The sequence below is a fragment of the Staurois parvus genome, unplaced genomic scaffold (assembly GCF_062004578.1).
Source record: "Staurois parvus isolate SC_StPar_1 unplaced genomic scaffold, SC_StPar_1.0 ptg000137l, whole genome shotgun sequence".
NCBI lineage: Eukaryota > Metazoa > Chordata > Amphibia > Anura > Ranidae > Staurois > Staurois parvus.
In genome coordinates this window covers 10,163,427-10,184,083 of record NW_028317933.1, presented here as the reverse complement: position 1 = coordinate 10,184,083, position 20,657 = coordinate 10,163,427, and the positions used below count along the sequence as shown (strand labels likewise).

General features: G+C 45.8%; 1 protein-coding gene across 2 annotated transcripts in view; it reads left to right on the top strand.

The window, feature by feature from the left end:
- MYBL2 (MYB proto-oncogene like 2) overlaps positions 1-20,037 on the top strand; it is a 70,782-nt gene extending 50,745 nt beyond the window's left edge. For both annotated transcript variants that reach the window (XM_089673323.1, XM_089673322.1), the window contains exon 14: positions 18,982-20,037. In XM_089673323.1, coding sequence (XP_089529449.1) covers positions 18,982-19,110 — 129 coding nt within the window. In that variant the 3' untranslated portion in view covers positions 19,111-20,037. The remainder of the gene's footprint in view (positions 1-18,981) is intronic.
- The last annotated feature ends 620 nt before the right edge of the window (positions 20,038-20,657 follow it).

The window sequence follows — 20,657 nt, the reverse complement described above, 5'->3', positions numbered from 1 at the left end:
TCCAGGGAAATTCTGCTTGATCATAAACCTGAGAAGGTTGACCGGTTTCCTGCGGTACAAGAGGTTGTGTGGAAAGTATCTACAGTGTATGGAAGCATCTGCTCAAGGGAATCTTTATGGCCACTGTGGATCTCAGGGATGCCTACTTCACGGTCCCATCACCCCGGATTACCATGCCTTCTTACGCTTTGCCGTCTTCACGCAGCATGGGGTCAGTCACTGGCAGTTCCGAGCTCTCCCTTTTGGAATAGCGGCCAGTCCGAGAATATTTACCAAGGTCTTGGCCGAGGTGGTAACCTATTTACACCTTCAGGGAATTTCCCACATCCCTTACCTAGACGATCTGATGATCTACAGAATCTCACGGCATCAAGTACTGGGAGACCTGGAAAAGGTGTTCCTCACCTTGGAATCTTTGGGGTGGATTGTCAATTGGGAGAAGTCCTCATTGACTTCCTCCCAAACCAAGGTGTTCCTAGGGTATGTAGTGGACTCAAGAGTCCAGAAACTCTTTTTACCCCAAGATAAGACTGTAAAGGTAGTGAGGGCAGCCTCCGCATTCGTAGCGGTTAGAGATTGCCGCAGGCACAGCATGAGAGTTCTAGGTCAGCATTCTGGCTGTGGAGTGGGCACAATTACATCCCAGGGAGCTTCAATTCTTCCTTCTATCCTCCTGGAACAGGAAAAAGGAGTTGCTGGACGAGAGGTTTTCCCTCCTGGAGGGTGTAAAGACCTCGCAGGGATGGTGGCACAGACCCCAGAATCTGGGGGAAGGGAGATCGTGGGTAAAGTGGAACCCAGTTTGGGTAACCACAGCCGCAAGTAAATGGGGCTGGGGGGATCATCTAGAGGACCAACACGCCCAAAGCCCGTGGCAGCCATGCCAAAAGGGGACCCCCTCCAACTGCAGAGAGCTGTTGGCAGTAGATCAGGCCTTGAAGGCATTTGCAGACAGGATCAAAGGAAAAGAAGTCCAAATTCTGTCAGACAATATGTCAACAGTGGCAAAACTGCATCATCAGGGGGGAACCAGATCGCGGAATCTCCTGGAACTAGCTCAGGAAATTCTAGGATGGACAGAAAGCAGAGTGTTTTCGGTGTCTGCTACCCACATAAAGGGGTTGGTCAACACAAAAGATTTCCTCAGCTGACATGTGGTGCACCAGGGAGAGTGGTAACTCAATCCCGAGGTCTTTTTTCAGAGAAGTCAGGTCTTTGGCAACCCAGAGGTGGACCTTTTTGCGTATACTTCAGAAGCTGGCCCGATTGGGCTGCAGACTGATCTTGCTGGCCCCATGGTGACCAAGAAGGGCCAACTTCTTTACAGGGGCCAACTCTGCACTCCAAGCCAGAGTTTTTTCTGGTTAACAGCTTGGTTCTTGAAAAGAAAAAAAAAAATACTGATCACTTCTCCAAAGTAGTACAATGTTACTATGGTAACATTATACTACTTTGGTGATAGTGAAATATGAAAAAAAAATCTTAAAAAAAAAAAAAAAAAAAAATGTAATAAAAGATTAAAACTAATTAACCACTTGCCTACCAGGCACTTATACCCCCTTCCTTACCAGGCCAATTTTCAGCTTTCAGCGCTGCCACACTTTGACAATTGCGCGGTCATGCAACATTGTACCCATATGAAATTTTGATCATTTTTTTCTCACAAATAGAGCTTTCTTTTGGTGGTATTTAATCGCCACTGGGCGCTTTACTTTTTGCGCTATAAATTAAAAAAGTGCAAAAAATTTGAAAAAAAAAAAAAAGTTTCTTTATTTCTATTATAAAATGTTTCAAACAGGTATTTTTTCTCCTTCACTGATGTGCGTTGATGAGGCAGCACTGATGGGCACTGATAGGCGGCACTGATGGGCACTGATAGGCGGCACTGATGGGCACTGATAGGCAGCACTAAAGGGCACTGATAGGCAGTACTAATGAGGTGGCACGGATAGGCGGCACTGATAGGCAGCACTAATGAGGTGTCACGGATAGGCGGCACTAATATGCAGCACTGATAGGTGACACTGATGGGTACTGATAGATGGCACTGACTGGCATCACTGCTGGGCACTGACTGGCGGCACTGACTGGCACAACCGCTGGGCACTGACTGGTGGCACTGACTGGCAGCACTGGTGGGCACTGGTGGGTGGGCACAGGTGGGTGGCACTGGTGGGCACAGGTGGGTGGCACTGGTGGGCACAGGTGGGTGGCACTGGTGGGCACAGGTGGGTGGCACTGGTGGGCACAGGTGGGTGGCACTGGTGGGCACAGGTGGGCGGCACTGGTGGGCACAGGTGGGCGGCACAGGTGTGTGACACTGCAGAGTGGCACAGGTGTGTGACACTGCAGAGTGGCACAGGTGTGTGACACTGCAGAGTGGCACAGGTGTGTGACACTGCAGAGTGGCACAGGTGTGTGACACTGCAGAGTGGCACAGGTGTGTGACACTGCAGAGTGGCACAGGTGGGGGCACTGCTGGGCACAGGTGGGGGCACTGCTGGGCACAGGTGGGCGGAGCTAGTGGGCGCACTGCTGGACACAGGTGGGCGAAACTTGTGGGTGGCACTGCTGGGCACCGATCATCAGGGCACTGATCATCAGTGGCCCTGATGATCGGTGCCGATCCTCGCTCTGACAACTGCCGGTTCTCGGCAGTACTTTCCTCACGATCTTACAGGGTGAGGAACGTGCAGCCGAGAACCGGCACTTGCATTTCCCTGTGATCAGCGTGTCATTGGACACCGCTGATCACGTGGTAAAAGGCCGGGATGATCGGCCTTTTACCACATCTCGCGATCAGCTGTGTCCGTAGGACACAGCGATCACGGAGATCGCCGGGTGCGCGCCCCCTGGGGCGCGCAGGAGAGCACATTCTGGGGGGACGTCATATGACGTCCACCCAGAACTGGCCGGCCGCAGTGAAGCCGTCATTCGGCTATCTGCGGTCGGCAACTAGTTAAATAAAAAAAAAAAAAAATTATATATATATATTTTTCATACTGTCACCAGTCAGTGTCCCTGATCACCGCCATGCCAGTTATATGATGACGCTGTACTGCACTGGTGACAGTATGTAAAAAAAAAAAAATAGTGAAAATTATTTTTTTAATTTTTTCATTTTCCGAAAAATTATGACAAAAAAATTACAACTTCAAAAAACTCGCCATGCCTCTTATGAAATACGTCGGACTGTCTACTTTGCAAAAAGTGGCAATTTGGGGGATATCTGTACTGTTTTGACATTCTTGGACCTCAAGAAATTAGATTGGCTGTCAGTACTTCAGGATTGATCAATATTCAGATCTATGCCATAGTTTGTGAACTCTATAACTTTCCTACAAACTAAATAATACATCCTAATTTGGGTTATTTTCACCAAAGACATGTAGCAGAATACTTCGTGGCCTAAATTTATGAAGAACAATTATTTATTTGCAAACTTTTATAACAGAAACAAAGAAAAAACGTGTTATTTTGTTTCAAAATTTTCTGTCTTTTTTTGTTAATTTAGCAAAAAATAAAAACCCCAGTGTTGATTAAATACCACCAAAAGAAAGCTCTAGTTGTGTGAAGAAAATGATAAAAATGTTAGTTTTGGGTACAGTGTTGTATGACCGCGCAATTGTCATTCAAAGTGTGAGAGCGCTGAAACCTGAAAAATGGCCTGGGCAGGAAGGGGGAAGTGCCCGGTATGGAAGCTGTTAAGAGGTTTCTGGGGGCCAGGGAAAGGGTTACCCCAGTTAAGTTACATCATTTTACAGCTTGGGATCTGACCTTCGTGTTAGAGGCTTTGACCAAGCCACCATTTGAGCCAGTGGCACAGATTTCAGTTAAAAGTTTATCATTTAAGTTAGCCTTCCTTTTATCCATCACAACGGCAAGGAGGATAGGCGACCTTCAGAACCTGTCAATCAATTAACCCTTCCTAGAGGTATTAGAGGACAGGGTGGTACTTAAGACCATCTTTATTTGCCCAAAGTTGCCTCAAGGTTTCATAGGACACAGGAGATTGTCGTACCGTCTTTCTGCCAAAACTCTAGGAATGAGAGGGGAAAGAGTTCTCATTTTTTAGATGTCAGGCGGTGTTTACTAACATATTTCAATAGAGTAAGTGACCTATTGATTTTGCTGAACGGCCCAAGGAAAGGACTGCAGGCATCTAAGCCAACAATAGCTAGATGGATCAGACATGCCATCTCCTTCGTTTGAGTATGCAGGAGCTTCAGTGCCCTCACACTTGAGGGCTCACTCTACTAGAGTGTTAGCGACCTCTTGGGTGGAGAAGGCCAGAGCATCGATTTAGCAGATCTGTCGAACAGCCACATGGACAAGCCAGGACACCTTTGTGAGACACTGCAGGGTAGAGTTGTTGTTACCTCAGGACCTGGTGTTCGGCAGAAAAGTATTACATGCAATGGTCCCGCCCTAAGGTGGACCTGAGTTCCTTGCTTATTGTCTCAGGTGTGCCATCCTGGAAGATGACTAGAGAAAAGTACCAATTACACTTGTAACTGTGTGTCTGGGAAATCTTCCAGGATGGCAGGCTTACTTTCCACCGTCTCTGGTGTTGGTTATTTCAAGACAGATTACCTTTCGTGCACCAGCGTGCTGAAATACTTTTCTATAATTGAGGAGTGGAGGGAAGGGTGGGGACATTATACTTGTTTAATTGTTGATTGTGTTTCCTGTCAGGTGGAGCTAGTCATCTCAGGTGTACCATCCTGGAAGATTTTCTTGATATACTGTTACCGGTAATTGTAACTGGTACTTTTCTGATCAGTATCCATTTGAGGAGGCTTTTATTAGGAAATGGGCTGCCCCCATGGTGAATCTAGACCGGTCACACCTTAACAAAACCTTGACTGTTTCTGATTTTTTCCCAGTGTTTAAGGATCCCACTGACCAATGCTTGGAAATCCTTTCCTAATGCTTATTTTCTCTAACTGGTCCTTCTATGCAACTTACTATAGTTGTAATATCAATATGTGAGACATTAGCAATATGGAATTATTAGCTATCCTTACTAATTATTCAGATAGACCGCATAGTGGATATTGCTTACTTTATTTCTTTTCTGTCTATATGTGTAGATCTCTTTAGTCTTGCTACGCATACTTTTTGATAACATTTTTTGAGGCTGTTTAGATATCTTGAATAGCCATTTGGGCTTCTGAGCCCAAAAAAGGTTTACATAGTTACATAGTTGGTCTGGCTGAAAAAAAGACAAAAGATCATCCAGTTCAACCATTTAAAAAAAAAAAAGTTATAATCCTATACCCACAGTTGATGCAGAGGAAGGCAAAAAAGCTCCAGCTCCAAAACCAGACCAAGCCAGGTGCTCAATTTGGTTAAAAGCCTTGGACCACCAAACCAGGAGACAAGGAAGGCGCAGGGGATGAGGGTATGTCTGGAGGCTTTTGCGGACCCCTGCTTAGCAAGCATCTGGATGCATGGGTAAAAGACCCAGTATCCAGGGGCTACAAATTAGTTTAGTTCTTGACCATCACCCCACTCCATTTTATCCAAGCTAAGCTACCTTTTGTCTTTGAACAGCTGAGCAGAACGCCATGCTTCTCTTGCATATGTTTTGGCTTGGGGAGTTGTTGCATTATTCTAGCTGTGGAAAGGTTTTTATTCCATTCTTTATACTGTCCCAAAACCAAATGGGGTAATTCGCTCCATCTTGGATCTGAAGGCCTTAAATGTCTTAATTTGATCCTAAGAATTTTGGGAAGAATCAATCAGGTCTGCCATAGCTTTACTCCTATAAAGGTGACTTTTGTAGCCTCTGTGAGCAATAACATTGCTATTGCTCCCCAACTTTCAAACATACACGATCGTTGATGTGCTGTTGGTACCCATCATTACCACTTTGTAGCTTTTCCATTTGCCCTGTCTTCTAAGCCCAGAATGTTCACCAAACTATTAGCAACAGTGTTAGCCTTGATACGCTCCCAGGCCATTCCTGTTATGCAAAATCTAGATATGTTAAGAGAACAGTTGGTCCAGAATGTGCAGAAGCCTTTCCAGACCATACAAAGGTTGTTGATTCCAGAATTTTCAAAAATCGGCACAAAAACTGACTTCCTGCTTGCTGTATCTGGGCTTCATTCTGTATACAGCTTGGTCCAGACGTTTTCTTCCTCCAAAAAAAAGTCTCTCACTCTGCTCCCAGACTCAGTTCAGAAACTATGATTCTACATGAGTTTGGGCCTTGATGGAAACCTCATTTGAGGCAGTTCCATTCCAGACCCCTACAACTCGGCATTCTGCCTGCAAGGCACCAGAAAATGCAATCTCTGAACAAATCAAAATGCCTGACAACACAAGCCAGGTTACCTGTAGACTGAGGACTCAGAAATCCAACCATGGAGTGAGCAAAATTCTCTTTTTTCAATATCTATGAAGTTACTCATGACAGTTGTCAGCCTGACAGGCTGGAGAAGCATCCTTGAACCCTGTCAGTACAGGGGACATAGTCTTCAACAGATGCTAGTCGGATGATATGTACAGAGCACTGTGTTGTGATTAGTCACAGCGATCAGCAGGTTTCAGCCATGAAACCTTGACCAGGACCTACTAAGAAAATCCCACTGTATCCAATTGCAGCACAGGACAGAAGGGGCACAAGCATGTCCCAAACCAGGAAGCAAGCTTGCAATGTTTGTTTAGGTTGCGAAGTCTGCAGCTGCCACCCGGCAACAGTAAATCTGTTACCAGGTGGAAACTGGTTGCTCATATTCTTGCTCTAGCTGTCAACTAACTGCGTTTGGTTAAAAAAAAAATGCATTTTATGTGTACATGCTTAGGATTGAAGTGTTTGTATAGGAGATGAGGTCAGAACATGTACAGAGATGTACAGAATTACCTCACATGTAATAGGTAATCGCCTTTGTTTCACTGGGGCAAGGTGGAGTCTGACACATAATGGCATTTATGCACTTCAGTGTGACTTTCCTTAAACTATTTCTCATTATCCTGCAACGATAATATCACTGCATTCACCCGCTCTGTGCAGAGCTGACGCATCTATCCCTTTTGACAATAGCTTTTTATTAAGTGTCGCAGAAACTAAAGGTTTTTGTGGGTTTTTTTGGAGTTTTTTTTTTTTTCTGTATGGAAGCCTTTTTAAAGTTAATACATCTGAAAGTTTAAGTGGAAGAAAGGCTACAAAAAGGTTAAATTGTTCACGCTGATTTCAGTACGGATTATAAAGCTAGAGAAGAATTGACTGCAGGTGTTCTCATAGCAAACAACATCCATCTCGCTATTACTATGCCACCCATGGCTCCCACACAGATTCATAATTAGAGGAATTTAAATAATTATGCCCTCTCATTTCTAACATGTACAGCCAAGTTAAAGGCACCACATTACATTTTACAGCAAATCGTGATTGAGCATGCTGTTTACTAGTTCTGTGAAGTATTTGCTGAAAGATGGGGCTCTTTGCACAGTGCACTTTAACAGATCATTATTTCAGTCCTAGCAATAGAGTGCCACAATTACTGTCATTATGGTGAGAGGATTGGGGTGCATGCTTAATATGATCTGCTGCATTTTAGTCAGATTTATTTCATTCACTTACTGTAAAATAAAAGACTGATAAATTATGTACTGTGATGGAGTACAAAAGAATAATTTTCATCAGTGTCTGCCCCAGAGGATCTCACTATCCATAGTTTATACCTCAGGTATACATTCAGTGCACATAAGGGCCACTTCTGGCTGCAAGCCAAGTAAACAAAACTATTAAATTTTTCTTTTTACAGCTTTTAGTTACCTCAGATTATGATAAGAATAATGTAAATTTTAATGAATGTTAATGTTTTAAAACTTTGCATCTGTGTATAGTCAGTAAATGCAGTGCCTTAAAGTATTCATACATCCTTGAAATTGTCCGCATTTTGTCATGTTACAACCAAAAATATAAATGTATTTTAATGGGATTTTATGACCAACACAAAGTGGCACATAATTGTGAAGTGGAAGGAAAATGATATATGGTTTTCAATATTTTTTACAAATATGTGAAAAGTGTGGTGTGCTTTTGTATTCAGCCCCCCTGGGTAAATACTTTGTAGAACCACCTTTTGCTGCAATTACAGCAGTCTCTTTAGGTATATCTTTGCCAGGTTTGCACATCTAGAGTTACATTTTTGCCCATTCTTCTTTGCAAAATAGCTCAAGCTCTGTCAGATTGGATGGAGAGCGTCTGTGAACAGCAGTTTTCAAGTCTTGCCTAAGATTCTCAATTTGATTTAGGTCTGGACCTTGACTGGGCTATTCTAACACATGAATATGCTTTAATCAAAACCATTCCATTGTAGCTCTGGCTGTATGTTTAGGGGTGTTGTCCTGCTGGAAGGTGAACCTCCCCCCCCAGTCTCAAGTCTTTTGCAGACTCCCAACAGGGTTTCTTCTAAAATTGCCCTGTTTTTGGCTCCATCCATCTTCCCATCAACTGACCAGCTTCCCTGTCCCTGCTGAAGAAAAGCATCCCCACAACATGATGCTGCCACCACCATATTTCATGGTGAGGATGGTGTCTTCAGGGTGTAGTGTCAGATTTCCGCCACACATAGCAATTTGCTTCTAGACCAAAAAGTTACATTTTGGTCTCATCTGACCAGAGCACCTTCTTTCACATGTTTGATGTGTCCCCCACATGGCTTCTCGCAAACTGCAAATGGGACTTCTTATGGCTTTCTTTCAACAATGGCTTTCTTTCAACAATGGCTTTCTCCTTGCCACTCTTCCATAAAGGCCAGATTTGTGGAGTACACGACTAATAGTTGTTCTGTGGAAAGATTCTCACACCTGAGCTGTGAATCTCTGCAGCTCCTCCAGAGTTACCATGGGCCTCTTGGCTGCTTCTCTGATTAATGCTCTCCTTGCCCAGCCTGTCAGTTTAGGTGGACAGCCATGCCTTGTTAGGTTTGCAGTTGAGCCATACGCTTTCCATTTTTGGATGATGGATTGAACAGTGCTCCCGTGAGATGTTCAAAGCTTGGGATATTTTTTAATAACCTAACCCCGCTTTAAACTTCTCCACAAGTGTGCATGTGCGGGCTGCCGGCTTTCATGCTCTGGCCGTAGCTCCGCACATCCTTGGCACCATAAGCACCCATACAAGGACACCCAGCCCCCTCTGATCCTGGGATCTGCTCCAGGTCTTGACCGGACCCCCAGGGCATCTCAATTATGCTGGGACGGACGGCAGGGAGGAGCCGCGGTGGCTCCCAACACTCAATCCCTGCAGTGAGCAGGGGATCCAAGATGGCGCCCGGCTCGGCACCCACGGCCCCTGCTGCCTCCTCTGCCTCCACACGGCCAGCGCCTCTCCCTCAGAGGGCAAAGATGGGCCCTGTCTCCTACATGGGTCGGGACCGGACAGCGGAGACCTCGTCCACTGCGGTGAGTGAACCTCCACAGCCCCCCAATCACCTTCTAGCCCTGCGCTACCTGAGTCCCAAGCTTTTGCCTATTCACTGGGCCACGATTCCCCTGCTGCCTCCCCATTGGATAATGAGATGGCAGCCATTTTCTTCAGTCAGAGCAGTGGCCTGGAACCGGACTCTGATAGCCCTAATCATTCGCCAGCTCTTCCCCCGGCTCCGCCACACTATTCAGGAGATGCGAATTGGGGACTACCTGGATGGTCTTCGTCCTCATTCTCTCCAATACTTTTTGACAACTTTTCAGATGCCCTCCTGTGAACGGTTCCATTATCAGCTTATGTCCTTTATTACCAGTAAACTCAAGCTACTCACAGAACCTTGCAGACTCACCCCTCTAGAGATCTCCTGTGGGGCTACTGGAAGGATTAAGGGTCGATTATCTGCTATCTATGCTTCTCTTGTTAATCCACTCACCAAGCTATCCTTCATGATTCAGTGGGAAAAGGATTTAAACACTTGGCGGACTACGGCTAATACCCTATCTAAAATTTCGATCAATACTACCCTTATCGAATCCAATTATAAAACCTTTCTTCGTTGGTATCTAGTTCCAACACATCTTGCCAAAATGTACTCATCCGTGTCACCCAATTGCTTTAGACGCTGTGGACAGGAGGGCACTATGCTCCATGTATGGTGGAAATGTCTGGTGGTCCATAGATTTTGGATCCGAATATTTAATTTTCTTTATTCAGTAACAGGATTTAATATTCGCAGAACTCCGGAGGTAGCTCTATTTCATCTGTTGCCCACGGATATTCCCAAGAAATCACGTAAATTAATTCTTTATAATTTATTGGCAGCACAAATTACAATAGCTAGAAGTTGGAAACAGTCATCTATTCCTCTAGACTGGGTCAAACAAAAACTTAATTGGATCATGATAAACTTACGAGTATCGTTAACAACAATACCTCCAAATTTGAGGTCACATGGGAACCATGGATTGGGTATTTCTCTATCACTTAATGGGAATGTGGCTGACCCTCTCTTTCCTCTTTTCTCTTTTCTTTCTCTTTCTCTCCTCTTCTTCTTTTTTTTTTCTTTTTTTTTTCTGTTCTTGTTTATTTGGCTTTTTATTATTAAACTGCCCATGTTACTGGCCAATGGAACATTTGCTTCCACATGGGGGCTGTATTTTCTTTGCTTACAATATTCTTGATTGATTTTTACTACGTGCTTACATACTTATGAACCTGTTTATTTGCTTATACTCACCCTGCAGGTGGGCTGTCTTTATATTTCAATATTGTTATTGAAAAGATATACAAAAACAAGAACATAAACTATTCCACAATTTTATCCCTGACCAGTCTGGTGTGTTCCTTGGCCTTCATGGTACTGTTTGTTCATTAATGTTCACTAACAAACTTCTGAGGGCTTCAAAGAACAGCTGTATTTATACTGAGATTAAATTACACACAGGTGGACTCTATTTACGAATTAGATGTCTTCTGAAGGCCATTGGTTCCACTAGATTTTAGTTAGGGGTATCAGAGTAAAGGGGGTTGAATACAAATACCGTATTTTTCGCCGTATAAGACGCACTTTTTCTTCCCCAAAACTGGGGGGGAAATGTCAGTGCGTCTTATGGAGCGAATATGGAGCGGCCGGTCCGGTATTTCCACCGCGGCCGTGTCAGAATACCGGGGCGGCCGCTCAGCTCTGCAGCGGGACCTTACCTGTTCCTCTATCCAGCGGTGTGCTGTCTTCCCGGCTTCTGTAGTGTGGGCACTGGGCATGACAGCCGGGTGCCAAGTGCGCATGCGCAAGAAGCGGTGCTTTTTGTGAATGGTAAGGCGGTACCTGGGACACATGACAGATCCCAGAAGCCGCCGGACCAATCACAAAGCGCAAGTGCTTCTCGCTCATGCGCACTGGGCACCCGGCTGTCATGCCGAGCGCCATTAAAGAAGCCGGGAAGACAGGGCGCGGCTGGATCGAGGAACAGGTAAGATCAAACAAAAACTATGCGGAAGTAAGAGCGGGTACCTGTCAAATTCAGGTACCCGCTCCCCACCTCCCCAAAGGTCAGCAGTCATCTGTACTGTCCGCAGTCTCTGGTCATCCCTGTGCTGTCCGCAGTCTCTGGTCATCCCTGCGCTGTCCGCAGTCTCTGGTCATCCCTGCGCTGTCCGCAGTCTCTGGTCATCCCTGCGCTGTCCGCAGTCTCTGGTCATCCCTGCGCTGTCCGCAGTCTCTGGTCATCCCTGCGCTGTCCGCAGTCTCTGGTCATCCCTGCGCTGTCCGCAGTCTCTGGTGATCCCTGCGCTGTCCGCAGTCTCTGGTCATCCCTGCGCTGTCCGCAGTCTCTGGTCATCCCTGCGCTGTCCGCAGTCTCTGGTCATCCCTGCGCTGTCCGCAGTCTCTGGTCATCCCTGCGCTGTCCGCAGTCTCTGGTCATCCCTGCGCGGTCCGCAGTCTCTGGTCATCCCTGCGCGGTCCGCAGTCTCTGGTCATCCCTGCGCGGTCCGCAGTCTCTGGTCATCCCTGCGCGGTCCGCAGTCTCTGGTCATCCCTGCGCTGTCCGCAGTCTCTGGTCATCCCTGCGCTGTCCGCAGTCTCTGGTCATCCCTGCGCTGTCCGCAGTCTCTGGTCATCCCTGCGCTGTCCGCAGTCTCTGGTCATCCCTGCGCTGTCCGCAGTCTCTGGTCATCCCTGCGCTGTCCGCAGTCTCTGGTCATCCCTGCGCTGTCCGCAGTCTCTGGTCATCCCTGCGCTGTCCGCAGTCTCTGGTCATCCCTGCGCTGTCCGCAGTCTCTGGTCATCCCTGCGCTGTCCGCAGTCTCTGGTCATCCCTGCGCTGTCCGCAGTCTCTGGTCATCCCTGCGCTGTCCGCAGTCTCTGGTCATCCCTGCGCTGTCCGCAGTCTCTGGTCATCCCTGCGCTGTCCGCAGTCTCTGGTCATCCCTGCGCTGTCCGCAGTCTCTGGTCATCCCTGCGCTGTCCGCAGTCTCTGGTCATCCCTGCGCTGTCCGCAGTCTCTGGTCATCCCTGCGCTGTCCGCAGTCTCTGGTCATCCCTGCGCTGTCCGCAGTCTCTGGTCATCCCTGCGCTGTCCGCAGTCTCTGGTCATCCCTGCGCTGTCCGCAGTCTCTGGTCATCCCTGCGCTGTCCGCAGTCTCTGGTCATCCCTGCGCTGTCCGCAGTCTCTGGTCATCCCTGCGCTGTCCGCAGTCTCTGGTCATCCCTGCGCTGTCCGCAGTCTCTGGTCATCCCTGCGCTGTCCGCAGTCTCTGGTCATCCCTGCGCTGTCCGCAGTCTCTGGTCATCCCTGCGCTGTCCGCAGTCTCTGGTCATCCCTGCGCTGTCCGCAGTCTCTGGTCATCCCTGCGCTGTCCGCAGTCTCTGGTCATCCCTGCGCTGTCCGCAGTCTCTGGTCATCCCTGCGCTGTCCGCAGTCTCTGGTCATCCCTGCGCTGTCCGCAGTCTCTGGTCATCCCTGCGCTGTCCGCAGTCTCTGGTCATCCCTGCGCTGTCCGCAGTCTCTGGTCATCCCTGCGCTGTCCGCAGTCTCTGGTCATCCCTGCGCTGTCCGCAGTCTCTGGTCATCCCTGCGCTGTCCGCAGTCTCTGGTCATCCCTGCGCTGTCCGCAGTCTCTGGTCATCCCTGCGCTGTCCGCAGTCTCTGGTCATCCCTGCGCTGTCCGCAGTCTCTGGTCATCCCTGCGCTGTCCGCAGTCTCTGGTCATCCCTGCGCTGTCCGCAGTCTCTGGTCATCCCTGCGCTGTCCGCAGTCTCTGGTCATCCCTGCGCTGTCCGCAGTCTCTGGTCATCCCTGCGCTGTCCGCAGTCTCTGGTCATCCCTGCGCTGTCCGCAGTCTCTGGTCATCCCTGCGCTGTCCGCAGTCTCTGGTCATCCCTGCGCTGTCCGCAGTCTCTGGTCATCCCTGCGCTGTCCGCAGTCTCTGGTCATCCCTGCGCTGTCCGCAGTCTCTGGTCATCCCTGCGCTGTCCGCAGTCTCTGGTCATCCCTGCGCTGTGTCTGCAGTCTCTGGTCATCCCTGCGCTGTGTCTGCAGTCTCTGGTCATCCCTGCGCTGTGTCTGCAGTCCATTAGTTCAGATTTTTTTTTTCCTGTTTTCTGCCTCTAAAACCTAGGTGCGTCTTATGGTCAGGTGCGTCTTGTACGGCGAAAAATACAGTACTTGCCACATTTTTCAGAATTTTAGTTGTAAAAACTTTTGAACCTTTTTATCATTTTCCTTCGTAATTATGTGCCACTTTGTGTTGGTCTATCACATACATACATTTACGTTTTTTGGTTGTAACATGACAAAATGTGGAAAATGTCAAGGGGTATGAATACTTTTTCAAGGCGCTGTATATGTTCAATGAACAGCCTTAATCACAGTAGTACTGTGCTGTAATTAAGCTGCTCTGCCCTTCTCCAAGAATTACCAATACCTGGGAATGAATAGTGTCTTTTGTCTTCCATTGAGGGAAACTGGAAGCCATTACCTTTTGAGTTATACTGACACTCGCAAACAAAATTTTAAACAAAGCCAGGATAAACCTCTCTTACAACCAGCATGCCTAGTTTATTGCTCGTGTCCTAGGAGGATGGGTTTGTTTTTTTTCAGCTCTGCTAGGAAAAGTCTAACCTAACTTTTTCATTCCCCCCCCCCCCCCCGTTCATTTTTTTTAAATTTATCGTATTCCTTTACTTCCTGTTCTGCTGCTGGAGACGATTTCTGATACTTCAGTTATCTGGAGCAGTGTATCAACTTGGTTTTTCGAGTGCCATACTTTGATGGTGCTGAAGTGAACATGTGAGCCTGGAATTGACCTGCAGGCACGGAGTTCCACATTTGGTGCTTTTCAGACCCTGTTCTGGCAACAAGTTGGCCACAGAGCCGATGACATTGCTTCAGCTCTTGTCTGGTCTCTGAAGACTCGCTTTAAAAGTATAGGAGTAGGCTGATTGGGTTGAGCGCAATGAGCTACCTTATTATTCAAATCACATGGCACAATAAAAAATTCCCACTTTGTGACTTTTTACCGTGGAAGGTGTTAATGTAGAGGGCCTAAACACTGACATCATTCACTGGGTGGAAGTTCACCTTTGGAACTTGTTTCCATGGTCCAGCATCTGCAGCGTCTCCCAATCTCACCTCCCTGTGACAGTGGGCAGGGGATGTACTCCTTGCATCGGTTGTCACTATTTGAGAATACTTTGGCTGTGCGGGGCTTCGCCCTTGCAGCCATGTCTTTTATTCAGTTTCCTGTGAATGAATGCCTACAAGTATTGTCAGCCATTGTGGTTGGTGACTTGTACATTTCAATGAACTACAAGGGCACTGGTGAGCGTGCTCGTAGTCTATTGATCTTCCTGCTCTCAGGTAACTGCCTGTCTGTACAAGGTACGAGCAGACATCTACCATAACAGTCTGAAGGAGCCTGAAATTGCACCCACAATCCACTGATCCTGGGTGCAGTGCTCTGCAAAAAATAAATGCACTTTTCTTATCTGCAAAATGTTAATTTTAATATTTTTTTTTTTCCAAAATGTAAACTTATCCTTGTTAAAGTTCTCATGGTCTTTGAGTGTTCCTTAGCTCCGCTGGATGAGGCCAAGTCTCATGCAGCCTTAGAGGCAGCCAGCCCCTTGATCACAGTGACAGGTTCTGAATCTCTGTCCCCTCAGCCTCTCCCTGAAGAGAGTATCCTTGAGAAATCAGTCTTCTGTTAAAGACCCATATTTAAAAGATCGTTTCAGCTCTGATGTGGTATGTACTGCTTTGCATGTAGAGGAAGCCCCTAAATCTGCAAAGGCCTGCCATCTTTTCCAGGTATTCCACTATGAGGTTCAGAAATACCCTGATGGAACCTGGACACATTTACTGGACTTTTTTTTTCTGTTTTGGAAGGAAGGAGTTTGCAAAACCGTTGTTTATACCCACTTTGGATCTACCAGTGACCCATCTTAACAGGAACCACTAGGTCAATTGAGGGTGTTACATTTGGTATACTTCACATTAAAGCATTCTACCAACCATCAACTAGAATCCCCTTTAAAACCGTTTTCGCTGGCTGGCCCTACCTTTCACAATATTATGGCTGTCACGTTAATTTGACAAACTGTAGCGGAATAGTTTAAATGCCTGAAAGGGGATCACGCTGATGTGGCAGTGAATCCTTTCCTAACTGAGCGTGTGGGGCAAATGTCTGAAAGATTACATTTCAGCTGTGATGGTCTACCGAAAGCATCTGTACACTCACATGGGTCTGTTGTGCAGAGCAGTTTGGTGCTGACATCCAGACACTGTTCAAGGAGTGCCTGACCCGTCTGATCTCTGAGGGATGACATCTCTTCGGCCCTACCCTTGAAATTATCAAGGACATCACTGGATGTCAGAGCATCCATTTGCCTCCGCATAAGAAGTCTAGTGAGAAGATGGCTAAGTTCCTTTCCATTTCTTCCCCCTACTTCTGGAGTTGGCTGTAGATTGTTCAGCCGCTTTCAAGGTCGTGAGCAAGAAGCCTGTTAAATCCTCTTGCATACCTTCTTTAGCATAAAGGTGTGCCCCCACTTTTCTAAGTTGGGGACATTTATCCTAGTTTTATGTTGTGTAGTTTTCCCCTTTTAGGCATTTAGGTGCAATGAGTGCCCTCTTAGAATTGAAAAATGAACCCTTGCCAACCGCACTCTCCAACTCCTCGCCTTCTGACCTGTGCCATTGTACAGACTAACCGACATTAATTTTGTCATCTTAGTTTCTTTTTGGCATGAATACCCTCACTCTAGCTTCTGTATTAACCTGGCCCTAACTGCTGCACATGGTATCCATCATATCTATCCCATGGGAACCTCCTGACTTCATGGACATTTAGGACACATTAAAAATGATCCTGACTTTCCAGTGCTCCATCTTTTCCATCTCACCCCACACCTTGTTTTCTTCAGGGTGCTCTCCCCAACACAGTCAGAAAACTGACCACGATGTGCTCTCATGGTGAGGTCAGTTGTTAACAGGAAAGCAGAAGGACTAGCAGGAACCTGATGGAGGAACGGAAACACTAGTTCCCCTCCCTTGTCTGCTTCCGTTTTGATTGGACAGCCCATCAGGCTCCACCCACTGTAGCGTCACAGGCTGTTAGGAGGCTGTTGGTTGTAAAGCTGACATTCTCCCAAGCCTAAGTTCACTTTTTGTTTTCTAAATTCCAGCTGCCCTGTGTACCAATATACCATTAATGTACTTCTCTTGCAGGAATAAAAAAGATTTCCATTTATTCCACACACCTATACCTCTAGTGTCCAGATGGGTGTAAAAACAAAAACTTGATTTAAAAATGATTTTAACCACATGCCGCCCAGCCACTGTAGAAATACGGCGGCACGGCTGGGCAAAACCAAGTTTTAAAACGTGTGTTTGCAAAACAGGTAGGGGAAACGCGCCACCGCCCTACCTGTCCCGCCGATCATGGCCGCGGATGTTAGTCGCCGGGTCACAGACGTTCGTTATCGGCTGTGTCCCGCCGATTAGCGGCAATCACTGACAGAGAGCAAGGCTGCAGTAGCTCTGCTTTCTGTCAGTTCCGTGTCAGCTCCTGACATGCTGAGCCGGAGAGAAGAGTTTCCAGTTGATCAGTGTGTGCCCCCCCCCCCCATGCAATACACACCTCCGCCCCCTAGTAAAACACTCCCCTCACACAGTTAACCCTTTCAGTAACTAAAGTTAACCCCTTCCTCCCCAGTGCCATTAGTACAGTGTCAGTGTTTTTTTTTTTTTTTTTTGCACTGATCACTGTATTGGTGTCACTGGGGATGTCAGTGACCCCATGTCAGTTCCCCCCCCCCCCCCCGTGTCAGAATGTTCGCCGCAGTCCTGCCATAAGTCGCTGATCGCCGCCATTATTAGTATAAAAAAAATTAAAAATCCCAGTATCTTTCCCGCCATTTGTAAACGCTAGAACTGTCACTTAAACCAATTAATTTACACGTATTGGGGTTTTTTTTTAGCAAAGATGTTGCAGAATGCATTTTGTTTGAAATTTGACAATTTGATTTTTTAAATTTTTTTTTTACTGGACATGTTTTATAGCAAAAAGTCCAAAATATTTTTTTTTTTCCTCACAATTGTCAGCCTTTTTTTTTTCTTATAGTGCAAAAAATAAAAACCGCACAGACGATCAAATACCACCAAAAGAAAGCTCTTTGTGTGAAAATAAGGACATAAATTTCATTTATGTACCGTATTGCATGACCGTGCAATTGTCAGTTGAACTAGTGCAGCGCTGTATAGCAAAAAAATGGCGTAAATTGCAGTATCTATACCATAGTTTGTAGACGCTATAACTTTCACACAAAGCAATCAATATACAATTATTGGGATTTTTTTTTTACCAAAAACATGGAGCAGAATACATTTTGGCCTAAATTTATAACTAACTTTGAGTTTACTATATATTTTTTATAGCTGAAAGTAAAAAATATTGTTTTTCTTCAAAATTTCAAAAGGACGTAAATTTCGTTTGGGTGCAGCATTGCATGACCGCGCAATTATCAGTTGAATTAGTGCAGCGCCGAGTAGCAAAAAGAGGCCTGGTCATTAAGGGGGGTAAATCCTCAGGAGGGCAAGTGGTTAAAGGCTTATTTATTTTTTAAAAGATAACAATCATGTCTATACTTACCTGCTGAGTGCAGTGGTTTTGCACAGAGCAGCCCGGATCCTCCTTTTCTTGGGTACCGTGCCAGTGCTCCTGGCCTCTCCCACCTGTTGGGTGTCCCCACAGCGAGCAGCTTGCTATTGGGGCACCTGCTGCTCCGTGTATACATTCACACACGGAGCTGCATCTTGGGGCCCCGGTCCCTATCTCTTCTCATTGGCTTACTGGCTGTGAGTGACAGCAGTGGGAGCCAATAGCTCCCCCTTCTATCTCAGCCAGTGAGAAGAGGGAGTTCTGGGATAACCAAGACTCCAGTGCACATTGGTGGATTGAGAAGGCTTAGGTGAGTATTATGAGGTGCTGGGGGGGGGTTGATGCTGCTCAGAGGTTTTTTACCTTTAATGCATGAAGGTAAAAAACCATGAGCCTTTAGTACCACTTTAAAGCTGAACTTTAGCCAGAAAATTAAGTCCTGCTCAATCACTTTAGGCTGGCCCCTTTTGCCGATATAGCTATGTCAAACATTAAAAATAAGTGCCTATAATGTTTAAAATGCAGTAATACACTGTCTCACCCTGATCTGCACATGCTCAGTTGCTCTCTATTTTTTTGGCACTGTGCTGAAAATGTAGAGGCTGATCTGCTGACAGCCTAAATATTTACTGCTGCTCAGGGGCGGTGGGCTTTAGCAAAATGGCAGCCTTCAGCATGAAGGACTAGGAGCAATGCTGGAGGCAGTTTACAGCACATTCCAATTTTGGTAGAATAATTATTAATGTGAAATGTATGTTCCTTGCTAAAGAATATTTTTAGCAAGTTATGGGTAAAGTTCTGCTTTTAAGATGTGCTTTGTGAATTCTGCCTCTGCAGTCTCCTAATGACCTGTTCTCTCTCTCTCTCCCATTCAGATGAGCAATGCTTGGAAGATCATTGCTTTTGGTGGCTCCAAGGACCAGCTGCTCATGCAGGAAAAAGCACGAGCAATCCTGAACTTATACAAGCCCAGCGCTGCTTCTCGGACCCTCATCCTATCTTGATACACTCCATCAAACGGTATAAATGTGCCACAGAGGATGCGTCTTTATTACTCTAGATAGAGAAATTCCACAGGATTGCTGTCATGCGGTTGCTACCGTTGACTCGGCTGCATTTGTACATTCTCTGGATGACATTGAATTAAAGTGGATTGCATCCAGGTCCTTTTTGGTATTGTCCTGTGACAGTTTGAAACCAGTGAACAATCTGAAAAGCCAGTTCCTTGGATCAAAGTGTACAGATTACCTACACATATCAAGCACCTCTGGTTTGCGTTTGATAAACATTTAACTTAACCTCAAGTTGTAAGTTAATTGCACACCCTTTGTTTTTGTGAGAGGCAATACCTTCCTGACATTTGCTTCTCACGTATTGCATTCAGATGCACATAATTCTATTTTTATTATACCTTCAAGCAAAACTCCACTTAATACAAGGTAGCAATGTGCTTTCTATCCCAACACAACTTTCAGATGCGGCTGTGAATCAAGGTTTCCGACTGCACAGTATTACAAGGAAGAGTAATCTAATTTAATAAGTGAGAATTCTTAAGACAACATCTGAATATCATTGCATTTAATAAGCGAAGATGTAGAGAAGAACCTGTTTATTATTGGATTAAAGAAGTGAAATACAGACATGGAACTTTTGAATGTCAGATTTCTAGATGGATTCTCTAGAAGAAATGTTTGCCCTCCTACTTTGTTGACCTTGAACTAAGAATTAGTAAATTTAATTATTAGTAGCCTATATATTGAAGTTTGTCCCCTGCTCTTCTTCTTTTTTTTTTTTTTTTATTAAAAATCATGGGGTGTTAAAAGTAAAACACGTACCTGGTTTGTTTATTGGAACTGAAAAACCTCACAAGACAAGAACAGCTATAAAATTTTAGTGGTACTGTTTAAATAAAGTTTTGACTTGCAACTGTTGATTACAGCCTGAGGATTTGATTTATTGGACTCATAGCTGCTGACTCGGTTCCTGTAAGGGTTATGATTGCTTGGTGACATTTAATTAATCTGTCTTTGCTGTCTTCCCTGAAAATGCCAGTTGCCTGGCTGTTTTGCATTGGCTTTTGATACTTGAAGGCCTTGACCTGGGGCTACTTTAGACTTTTCCTTTTGACTTTTTTATATTGTGCATGCTTGTTTAAAATGGAACTACACTGCATTTGAGCACCACAAACTAAAACACTTTTTAGTTCATTTTTAATATTCAAAGCAAATTCACCCATCCAAGTCTGCATGATTTTTTTTTTTTGCTGAGAAATCTTGTTGAAAAGCATAGCTTTGCTGGCTGTGGGCATTTTGAGTAAGGACAGCATTTACTTCGAGTCAATCTGCCCTTAGCTCAGGCATGCAGGCAGGAGGGTGTGCTTAGCTAAGAGAGCCCCTCCTGAAGACTCCTGGGATGTGTGACATCAAGTAAAAGAAGAAATGTAAACACAAAAAAAAAGGTAAAAACAAGTAAATATTATATACTTTCTTACTAATGCTAGCAGCATAAGGAGTAGAAATAGTCAGTGTTGACTGAGAGGGTGAAGTTCCGC